We start from the raw sequence: 12170 nt of genomic DNA, 5'->3' as shown, positions 1-12170 counted from the left end.
GTTAACATTCACAACAAACAAAACATTTTGTTTTCACACAAACAAATGATTGGAAACCACACCCCAAAAATAATTTATCAAAGGAGTTAGGGAAAAAAGGTCTTTTCATCTGTTATTCTGCAGAATACAGTAAAGAAAACTAGAAATCCTCTAAATTGGTTTTATCATATTTGCATGCAGGCCTGATCCAATGCTCGCTGAAGTCTGTGAGGGAGGTCTTTCCATTGGGCATTGAATCAGGCCCAGAGTGTGTATGTATGTCAATATCTCAATTCTTTAAACAAACTTTTGCTGCTTTCCTTTTGTAGAAGAAGGAAGCATTCTCAGCTGAATGCACATAGAGAACCCCAGATCAGAAACAAACATTTGGAAGCACTCTAGCGGTTTGTAAATACTGAGGGTTTTATTTCCACTTCACATGGTCTCAGACAGACTCAAACAAGACCTTACAATTTAGTATGCCCAGAGTTCTCAATGTTTCTCCAAAACAAAGAAAGTTCTCAGTAAACACTGTACATAGCCAGCTGAACTGTTAACAATAATTTAAAAACTTTTTTTTGTATCGTCAATTCAAGAATACCAACAATAAAAGTACAGTACAGGTAATTTCACAACAATATTACAGTGAAACAGATTGACTCACATTTATGTGATGGTACAAGTAGAGCAACAGTATGTACATGCACTAAAGTGCTAGGAACCCAAAGGCATGCAAGTCAAGTATTGTATGTGTATTATACAGCTAACTTCACAAGACTTTCTGAGGCGTTCTTTTCTCTCTTAAATGTGGTGTGTTTACCTGTATTCCCCTCCAGTTTGTTTAATTCAATTCTAGTCAACTACCTTAATGGCTTTCACTACTTAAAATTTACTGCTTCTGACAATATGAAGCATCCCTAAGAACCTTCCTCTTTTAAAATTGGTGACACTGACATTAAAATAGAATAAAATTAACTTTAAAAATACCCTAGTTTTACATGGGGAAAACAAAACAAAAAAACCCTCAAAAAACCCAATAACCCCCCCCCCAAAAACAAAATAAAAAACACAACAGTGCAAATATAATAAAAAGGCAGTCAGTACTGGGGGAGAGAGAGTGCATTCAGTTTCCCTTAAAAATGTACATTTTATTTTAAATCTTATTCTTTATATTTATATCATTTTACCTTTTTTGTTAATAGACTGTATGTAGAAAAGATGGAGACAAAAATAGTTTTCTGAGCTATGAAAAAATTAAGTTATTACAGGCACGTTAACTGTTTCATTCTAGAAACATCGCTGTTTCACAGGTTGGACATTCAGCAGTTGAGCTTGAAAACATTCTTTGACCTCAACAACTAGATCTCTCTTTGTTGAGAAAGACGGGCCATGGTGATGGTGCTAAAATGCAAATTACAGTGAATTCTTCCCTTGATAATTCATGCAGGCTTGCATCACTGGTTTGGGTTCTCCATCTGCAGTTCCTTGCTTCCATATTCCTCAGAGGAAGTCAAATCTCCAGTTGACTGAGATTGTGAGGCAGTAGGGGAATGTGAAGCCCATCTTGAAGGTGGGCGCCGATTTGCTGGTCTCTCTGGCCGGGAGAAGCAGGATTCTAGGGACGGAGCTAGTGCGGAACAAGGTAGTTCCTTTGCAGCAAACAGATGGAAAAAATATTAGTGACTCGTATACGGCCCATTTACATGTGCAAAAAACCAAAAAACAAATTATAACTAAGCATCTTGTGAGAGGGAACAAAACCAAGGAGCACACTTTTCTGCACACAAAAATATCTACATTTACATCTGTGACTGATGGAACAGAAAAGGAAAGAAGGAAAGAGAGAAGGTTTTGGTGAACTGAAGCAGCTGACAAACTTCCATTTGCTAATATTCCTTGGGCTACAAAGAAGAACTGAAAGGTATATTTGCATGATCATTCAATAAACCCCACTATCCATCACATTGCTTCAAAATGCTAAACTGGAAGCAAAGTGCCAGGTATTGCATTTGCAAGTGAGGTGAAAACAGGCTCATTCCTCTGCTTCAGAGGTCAGACTGAAATGCAGGAAAGACTTGCTTAGCTGGAGAGTACTGAGATGGGACTAGTTACTGCTTCCAACTACATTAAAGAGGAGGCTTGCCTAAGAATTTGAACGAATATCTATAACGTATCAATCCTTGTTGCCAGCTGACTGAGCCTGAGCTACAGGAATTCAGTGGTACTGTAGGTTAAAGGTGGATATCCACCATCAAAAAAAGGATGAAAATTTGCAGGTCTGAAAATTTAATTCGCTACATCATCTTCTCACTGCAGCAGGATCTGTAGGCCTTATGTGTAATCAGAGACAAACAGTACTGGTGATTTTTCACACTGGCACCCTATTTATATTTAAACGTTGATAATTACTTCTAATATTGATAGACTTCTCCCACAGAACGGATAGATTTCATGCACGGTTTGCATGCCCATTATAGCAAGTTGACTGATTACATGAAGCATGGCTGCCTTGTGCTACCAAAGCAAAAATCTTGAATTTCTAAGGCTTATTGAATAGCTTGGAAACTATAAAAGCAAATCAGCCAAGTTTGTCAACATGTAGAAATGTATACACTGAGGAGAGATCACTCTACAGGGTGAAAGAGTTATGTGCAAGTTACAATAATAAAATCTGAAGACAAACTGGCAAAATATGAAGGCAGAACTTATAAATCAAATGATGCTAAGGAACGATGAGCCAAAAAAAACCCCAAACCAGTAGAGCAATACATTAGGAAGCAAAAAATTTAATATCATGCCATGCAATGTATGGAGAGAGAGAGGAAAGTGACTACGAAATATTGAATTAGGTATCATGATATGATACGCAGTGATTGAGCAAGATGATGTAATACAGAAGTATCTCGGACAATAAAGTGGGAAGGAAGATGAATGTTGTAGAACAAGAGAGCCAGAGGACATCAAACTGCCTGTGTGTGCGGCATATACACATGTAGGTTGTGGAGTAGAGTATCACCAGAGCTCAGCAAGCCTCTGAGAAGGGCCAACCCCTAGCCTTTACACAATAGGCAGCTAAAAGGGTGATCAGTAACACCACATTACTGTTTAAGATCATGTTCTATTGAGATGCCCTCAGCATTTCTGGAGAGCAGTTCTATACTGTGAATGACGTAAGTCCTGGTTAGCAAAGAACCCTACGATCACCTGCAGACATAAACATTTGTACTATAAACTTAAAAACAACACTCTGTTAAAACAACATTAAGATTGAAGTATAAATCAGTACTAGTAAGGATACTGTCTCTGTGTCCTTACTTCACCTTATCCTGTTGTGCCTAAGGGAACACACAGTATGTCGCACTGTACTGACACTTGCTAACAGAAGTCCCTCTGTGCACTAATACCTACAGGAGGCACAACAGGATGAGCTGAGGCTGTGGTTTTTTGGGCTTGTATCTTGGTCTCTATTGAAAGAGCAGCTTTTAATTACAGTTTTCTAGCTTTGTTTGCTTTTAGTCAATATTATAGCAATGGTAAACAATTTTGGCTATCTATGTAATATAGCCACAGATGTTGGTCAGCTTTGACAGAAAGGCATGGTTAAGACCTCCTCATTCTTGTCGGTGATATACACACCTACAGCGCAACACACGTTGCACAAGCGAGCCCTGGTGCTTCAGGACACACAGGTAACTGGCAGCACAGTCTTTTAATGTGTTGGCTGCAAAATGAATCTTTTCTAGGAGTCATGATTACATGCACATTAATCCTAATGATAGGTCTATGCTCTTAGAATGCATGAAGGAAATTAAGGAATTAAAAGGACACTGCCAAAATATTACTTTTAACAATCAAAATGTCATGCAACTACCATAGATCATTAAAAATGCAGTTATAAAAATGACATTTCCTCTTGGTTATTTATTGTGATCATTGATTGTTCATGTTTCTAAGCTTAGATCATAAAAATGGGCTATATAATTTCAAATTTTTGTTTCTAGTCAGTTTCACTTTTAGATTGTTGAAAACACTGCAGGATTGTGAGTATTTGTTAGAAAATTGTTTCCACTGGAAATCAGGGCGGAGGGGGGTGGGGGAAGGGAGGGAATTATGGATACATTTATATTGGTCCTAGGTTTTGTAAAAACTTATTTTCACGGAATTTAAATTTTGGGCTAAATTTGAACTGACAGTGTCCCTTTAAATCTCAAGGAAGCTAATGGGAGCTATCAATGTTCATGTCCAACATAATGATGGCAGAAGGCAGAATAGGCTAATCTTTAAAGTGTTCTATTCCAAGTCAGAAAGAAACATTTCAAGGGAAGAACTGATAAGAATCAGCTGTTATTGGACGTTCTTGGCTACCTCAAGTATTGTTGTTTTTATTGCTACTTACCTATCTCCACTAGCTCAAAGTTTCAAAACTAAAGCTTTCAGACAGTTGTGGAAACAAGGTAGAAAGAACTTACAGCAGTGAGGCAGGCAGGGTTAGAGTCCCCAGGGGGCAGTTAGTAAGACAGTTTGGTTCTGGACAGGATAGAAAAAAAGAAAAAAGAAAAAGAAAAAAAGAAAGCAAATAGGTTGGACAGGGTTTTTTTTTTAAGTGAAGATTTATACTCAGCAAGGAAGAGCTCATCAGACGTCCAGGGCCGGCTCTAGGTTTTTTGCCGCCCCAAGTGCAAAAAAGAAAGAAAAGGGCCAGAGTGCCACCCCTTGAAAAGTGCCGCTGGTGCCTAGAGTCGGCCCTGCAGACGTCACTACCTGTTCATATCATGTTACCAGATTGCATGGGAGGGCTAAGAGAAAAGACACTAACAATCAAATTTAGAGAACAAACCAACCAACCTTGCACTGTGTTAGAAATGGACATAGCATTAAAGAATCCAAGTATTCCTTCTAAGTAGAGAAAGATATATGCTATCCTTTGCCAATTCATATTTAGGTCAGAGAAAACAATGTTACCATGAAGTAGGAATACTGCAGGGTTGTTTTTTCCTTTGTTTGGTTTTAAGTGAAAGAATATCTGTAAATTCATAACAAAGAAAAACCCACTGATGTTTTATGCTACTCTGAAGCCATATAAGCCTTTGATAGATATTTGCTTCACCCTTCCTTCTTAGTCCATTTAACAATGACAGTAAAAGGGAGGCTCAGCTGAAGAAAAAGCACTTTACTCTGACACCATCTTCCCTCCTCCCAATTCCTGAGTGATTCAGCTGAGTATGTTCAGCAATTATTCAACCATTAAGAACAGAGTGGAAAGACTAAGTTTCTTGTTGGATATGCCTTCCAGGAATATTTTCTCTTCTTCAGCCACTTCAGTATGATAGTGTAACTTATGTAATGCTCTAAGTACCTGCCAGGCTCAGAAAAGGAATCTTCATGTCACTTTTTTGTGTCTAGCCTGCTAAAGTTATCAATGGCAATGTTTATAAACCCCACGATTGCCTACTACCATAGTGGTTTAGTGAATTAGCAGGATAAGGCACTGGTAGTCCAAATCTGGTGGATATGAATTTGCTTGTAAGCAGCTCTGAGCAAGTTAGAATGCAAACAGAGCTATTACCATTGTGTGTATCTAGATACTGAAAATAAATTCCGTAGTTTCAGAAGAAATGTAAAAGGAAATAACTGGAACATCCAGAAGTTCAAAGAAAAAAAAGCTGCCAACTGGTGCTCCATGCAGGTTTTAAAGTCATTAATTACTTCTGGGGAAATTCTGCACCACTGTGCAATGCCAAATTTTGCAGAAATTAACATTGTGCGTGCAGAATTTCCTTTCTCCCACAGAAATGGGCTGTAGTGCTGCTGGCCGCCACTAGGGACCGCTGGACCCGGCAGAGCCCAGATTGCACATAGAAGACACTGCTGGGGTGGGCTGGGGGGAGATAGAGGGTTCCTGGCAGCTGCAATTCCCAGCACACCCTGAGGGAAGCAGACAGCGGCGTGCAGGAAACTCTATGCAAGCCTGGGACCAAGCATCAGGCAGAGAAACAGGGACTGGGTTGTCATAGGGGTTTCTTTAACTCTCTAATCTTGGGGGAATTTTTGTGTGTGTCTGTATTGTTACAGACATACTTAATGACAGGTATTTTGAAATAAATTACCAAAATAATTGAAACTGGTGTAATCATGTAGTGTTATTTTGACTAATACAATTTGCATAATTTTGCATAATTTTAAGATATTGTGCACAGAATTTTTATTTTTTTGGCACAGAATGTCCCCAGGAGTAATTAATGTATCATGCCATGACTACAAAGAAGGGACTGTTCTCTTTGGTGTGATGGTCACTGCTACTGGCTGGAAAGAGGTAAGTAAAGAAGAGACTCCGCAAAAATCCTGCACTGTGAGGTGGTGGCAGCAGCAGCACGGACATGGCATTTCACTCAGCACAGCATGCCTTCTAGGTGAGGCTCAGACATATGTGGACAGTGTAATCCATAAGTAACCCAAGGCATATTCAGATCCTAAACATATTTACAGCTTCATTTCCAACAACAAATCAACATTCCACAAACACGTCTCTTTAAAACCCCACCCCATTTTGGAAAATTAACACATCTGAGTGAAGCTCACAACGTCACCCCTTCAGGGGAACAGCACACGTTCCTGGGAGAGGATGGGATGCTATAGCTGTAACCTGTGTAGCTACCACCTAATCACCTGTCAAAACCAAACATTTACTCAGTGCCGGACCATGAGTGGGCCTTCTCTGTGTGTGGCTGTGCGAGAGCCTCCCATGCACTCCCCCAGTCCCTGCATTCTGGGAAGCCCAGGGGCTGTTTCCTTCTAACACTTCCCTGGAGAAAAAGATGCTCAACAGAGGGTATAGAAGGGTGGGAAAGAGGCAGTCTCACGGCCTCACCTCCTCATCAGGCTGGTGCACTGAGGGAGCAGATGGAATACATTGTGCAACCCCTGCATGTGGGGAAGCCCCGGAAGAAATTGTACCTTCCTGAGGCAGTGTCTCTCTGGTACCCCCCTTCCCCTGGGGCTATGTAATTCTGCACCACTCCCTGCACAGCGCTCTGCTGTAAATGACACAATCTAGCTCTTAAAAGGGGCATAGCCCCCGGAATGGCTCTGAGGCCTGACATCCTACAAGTCAGTCAATGGGCATAATTTTGGTGTTGAGAATTTTCAAAGAGCTGCAGTCGTCTGCCATGAGCATTGTGACTATCTGATAAATCGCATCAGGTATGGCTATCACCATGGCTATCACCACAGACCATATCCATGTTTTGAAGTTAGTTACTTTTGCCAACAGCAATTTGTGGTGACGTGGCACAACTTCAGCTTTTATATACTGGAAATTTGTTGTGACATTTCAAAGGTACACATGGAATTCCAGAGTTTTCAATGATAACGTGAAGGCAAAGCTGAGATGAAGCTGTGAGAGTACAATGCATATTTTTACAAATGAAATAATATGGGAACAGTAATCCATCAGCTATACTTCTGGTTTTCAAATAAACTAGAAAATATATAAGCAGCCAAGATAGTCCAAGACAGCAAAGCTGCTTTCTCCACTTTCGTTTATTCTGAGGTATGTGCACAAACCACACTTCCATCAATTTTTACAGATAATGCAAAAATTGTATGTGGGTCTCTCTCCACACACACACACACACACTCCCTCTCTCTCTCTCTCTCGCACTTATTTCAATTTAAACCTATAGGGCACCGACATGAAAGATCTAGGTGCTCTGCTATCAATTGAAAATATGTGCAATAACCATTAAAAACAAAACAAGAGCAAACTTCACTCATTTAAAACAACCAGTCACAGAAAGAAAAATTGCAGGACAAAATCTCCCACCACTCAGATCCCCAGCACCTCCCCCCATCCCGCTCTAAATGCCTGTTTAGAAGAATGGGCATTATGGCATGCCCTGAAAGTCAACAAATTTGTGCTATTTGGGGCCATGGCGAGGAGTGAATTCCAAAATAGAGGGGCCCTGATGATGAGTACCCTGATAGCTGCTCCCTCTTTTATATATCCTTCACTGATCTGAGAGAGGCCACAGGAGATAGGACACTCTGTCTCAGGTAGGTAAGACCCAGGCCATTAGGATTTTAACAGGTCAACATCAGCACTTTAAACTTCACCCAGAAACCAAGAAACAGTCAGTGCAGGTCCCAGAACACCGGTGTCACATGCTCAAAGGTGAGATACTCCACCTAACAATGGGGCCACTGCACCAGTTTCCACTTCCAAATGGATGTGGCTCTTGTAGACCACATTCCAGCAGTCCTAGCTAAAGGTGATAATCATGGAAGCAAAGTCCAAGTCTGGGAGGAAAGGTCACAACCCCCTGACCACAGCTATTTGCCTGCTGCTATTTGATGGTAGCCAGGAATCTAACCTAATCTAACAGAATTTTGTCGACAAAGGAAGACAAACAGCCATAATAAGGCAGGAGTAGGAGGGCAACGAAATTTCAGTTGAATTCTCTGGTTGATTCCCTTAACCCACCATAACCATCTCATTTTATCTAGACCGAGTCTTGGCCAGCTAGTTCTCATGCATACCTCAGACTCAGACAGACACTGAGGAAATCACTCAACCACACACACCTCAGGCTGGACAAGATAAAGGTATAGAACTGGATGTCATCTGCAAACTGAAAACACTTCCGCCAGTATCTCCTCACTAATTCTGCTAATGGTCTCACATACACATTGAACTAGAGCGACGACAGCATGGACACCTGATGTAACCCAAAAGAGAAACCTTTGGGACAGAAGACCAAATATGCAATACTACCTTGTTGGTACTCTCTAACAGAAAGGAATGAGGCCACCTAAGGGCAGGACTCACCAGGCACTACAAGAATGTCAACACCATCTCACGATCCATTGAATAGAAGGCAGCTGAGAAATCTAGTAGTAGCAGCATGGAGACCTGGGAACAGATCCTCCAGTCCACCAGAACATCATGCCACATTTGCAACTCCCTAATCCCTGGGGCTGGCAAGGGGCCAGTTCAGCTACTGGTTCAGCCCTCTGCACCACTTAGACCAGACACAGAGCGTCTCTAAATTGCACCCAGCTGCCTATGATCCCAAGAAGGCATTCCAGGACCTGGGAATGCAGAGGAGCACTGGCTATTGGAATGACATAAAGGGGCCAGAGTGAGGCAGAGAATCTTGACCACTAGTTTTTATCCATCACCAGGAGAAGATCACTGACCAACATGACAGTGCTGTACCCAGGTTAGAACCCAAAGTGGCAAGGGATGTTAGATAACAGTTAATAATTGAGCTTTAGTCTGTCTTTGCACAACACCCTGATCTGTGTTGTACACTCCCCTTGGCTGTAGCTGGAGATCTGACCCATGATGTTTATGCATATCTGCTGGGATACATTATGAATGGTACATTTTTTAGACAGCTGAGTAAAATAGCAATAGGTATTTCTTCACTGTCATGGTAGGTTTATGCTTTGACCAATCAATTTTCACGATAATTTTGCAAGGCTGCAGTAGTAGATTTCCAAGCTTTGTGTAATTTAATGACTTACATATACACACAGAATCTACACAGCAGAGCCAAGTTTATTCAGAGTTACACACAAAAGTTACAGTAAAGTCACTCCTGTGGGAAGGAGAGGGAGGGATATCAAATTTATGTACTATTCTCTTCATCTGACTTGTTAAAACCAATTACCCATTCTTGAACAGAAATTTTATTACCCTTTCTTCCAAGATAATATTAACATTCCCTCAAAATCTGCTGGGCCTACCACATCTGTATTTTCCAGTGTGATAGGTAACTCTTACTCCTGGTATTCTGGGGAGAGCCACTGGCATATGTCAGCTTTATTCTTTAAAGCATACGTTTACTTAAGTAATATTTTAAAACATAATCTACTTAGACTGTAAACTTTTTGGGGTAGGGACCACATTTTTATTATGTGTTTGTACAATGCCTAGCACAACAGGTCCGCAACTGAGGCTTACAGGAGATACCACAATACAAATAAAATAATAATAAATTAATTATAATAACAATTACTAATAAAAGAACTAATAAGATATTTCCTGAAAGAAAAGAATTAATTAATTATAGAAGGGGAAAAAAAAACTCATTACCTCAATGGACCCTGGTTCTACTTTGACTATTTCTCCTGTGCTGTTGTCATTGCTAAGACTCGGTGGGCTGCGTGAAGCTAACCTTTTCTCTTCCTTTAAGGCATGCTCCAAAAGTTTCTTATTCAAGATCCTGGCAGCATTTTCTGTAAGTGTATACCCTGGAGGAGCAGATAAATCCTGTTTGATACTTGTCGCCTCAGACTCTTCTTCCTTTTCCATCTCTGTGCCCAAACGGAGAGGACTGGGTGACCGGCCACGGGCACTTGTACACATTTCCTGCATGGGCCCCAGTTCTGATCTGGGTTCTGCTGACCTAGATCGGCTGCTAGACCTGGCGCATTTTTGGAGGGTCTCTTGAACAACAGGGGTATGGTCAATAATATTGAACAAACTGGAGAGGCCATCATTGATGGTGGTATGAACTGGGCTCTCCCTTGTAGTAGTTGATCTAGCCCAAGCAGACTCACTGAATCCTTTCTGAGGCGTTCCTGGTAAAGTCCGGTTATTTGGCTGATCTGTTTTTGGAAGGATTTTTCTTTGTAATTTTGGAGAACCATATTTGGGAGAACAGCACGTGCGTTCAAACTTGGCCTGGACCTTCTCGATGGCAGGGGCTACCTGCCTGCTTCTTAAACTTCTGGATGGTGATGAGATTGGTGTGGAGCCCCCCTTTGGTGTCAGACACTTGTGTGGACTGCTGGTGATGCTGCGCAAGGTTTCTGTCTGCAAGCCAACACTGATCGTCTGGGTGGTCTGTGTCCCTGTAGTTCTTATACCATTGGTTTGACAAGCTATGTCCTTAAACTGAGGCTCTGCCGAATTAGAGTTAGAACGTATTGCATTTCTGACAGAGTAAGCTACTTCCTTCATATCGTCACTCATGTTCTTGGACAGCTCCAGGGTCTGCAAGGACGAGGCAAAACCCACAGCAGTGCAAATAGGATGCTCAATAGGATGAAGACCACTTTCCAAAAAATCTTTATGGTGTTTGGTGAGATCACAGGGCCATCTCCCAAACACATCTGAGGAAGCACCTTTTGTCTCCCCCACACTCCCTTTAGCTTTCGTCACAGAAAACAAAAAGTCAGGCTCAACCGGTTTTTTCCCTCCATTCCCAGCTATCGCTGAGTTATCGAGCCTACGGAGAACTGGCGGACTGTGAAAGACCTTGACCCCCATTTTTTCTGTTACAACGTGACTCCTCAGTGGCTGCTTCTGGCAGGGCTCCGGGCTGGTCATGGTATTGGTTGTCATAGTAACACTGGTGGTAAGGTACCATGACGATGCTTGGAATGGATCTGAAGTTGAATCACTTCTTACTTTCCTAATCTCTGTCCCTTCTGCCCAGGCTTCTGAAGGCTTTTCTGTAACCCCACTATGGATCCTGGTGTTACTATAATCCCAGTTTTTGTTGAACTCTTCAATGTATTTCAGATCATCAGGGGACAGAGGAGGTGTTATATCCTCCTTACTACTAGATGAAGGCAAGGTCTTTTCAGGAAGGAATGGAGAAATATCCATCAAACGCTGGAATTCTGACATGGAGGAAACAGACACTGCCCTAGGGAAAAAAAATAAAACATAAATTAAATAATTGAAAACCCTTATAGAAATATTTCTGCTTTAAAACAGAGGGAAAATTAATCCATATCACCAGCTCACATTCAAAATCTGTTTTTTAAAAGTTCCCTTTATTGCTTTTTGAATTGCTGCATAATGCAAACATTTTCTCACGTACTATTGCTTGGTAGAGGTTTAAAATATGCAGCTTTAGAACAGGTTTTCAATATATATTATCCATGAAAAATGTATCTTTACAACACTATGACACACATTTTTAAGGCTGCAAATAGCAGAAAAGTACAAAGAGAAGTGCTGAGTATCCTTAACTTTAAGTGAAGCCAGTGAGCCCTCACAGGCAGCTGAGGTTGCAAACACTTCACAGCTAGTGCGTGGCACCTTGTGGGATCAGGCCTACAGGCGGTTACATTTAACTAGTTTGGTGAGTTCAGCTTATGCTGCAACTTAACGAAAGTGAAACTGAGTGGCTAGAGAAACTATGAGAAATTTCAAAGAATTCTTGGGTTTCCATAAA

General features: G+C 41.2%; 1 protein-coding gene across 9 annotated transcripts in view; it reads right to left on the bottom strand.

Annotated features, from left to right (window-relative positions):
• Window positions 1-402: 402 nt before the first annotated feature.
• MTCL1 (microtubule crosslinking factor 1) overlaps window positions 403-12170 on the bottom strand; it is a 174249-nt gene continuing 162481 nt past the window's right edge. For 6 of the 9 annotated variants that reach the window (XM_074944619.1, XM_074944625.1, XM_074944621.1 and 3 more), the window contains 2 exons: window positions 10076-11636; window positions 403-1628 (listed from right to left, as the gene is read on the bottom strand). In XM_074944619.1, coding sequence (XP_074800720.1) covers window positions 1434-1628; window positions 10076-11636 — 1756 coding nt within the window. In that variant the 3' untranslated portion in view covers window positions 403-1433. Of the gene's footprint in view, window positions 1629-4375; window positions 4507-10075; window positions 11637-12170 lie in introns of all 9 variants that reach the window. The other 3 variants (XM_074944626.1, XM_074944627.1, XR_012638098.1) reach the window with 2 other exon arrangements.

Source organism: Natator depressus, chromosome 2, assembly GCF_965152275.1.
Source record: "Natator depressus isolate rNatDep1 chromosome 2, rNatDep2.hap1, whole genome shotgun sequence".
In the NCBI taxonomy this organism is placed as follows: domain Eukaryota; kingdom Metazoa; phylum Chordata; order Testudines; family Cheloniidae; genus Natator; species Natator depressus.
Note: the sequence above shows the minus strand (reverse complement) of the source record. Positions and strands in the feature narration are given on the sequence as shown.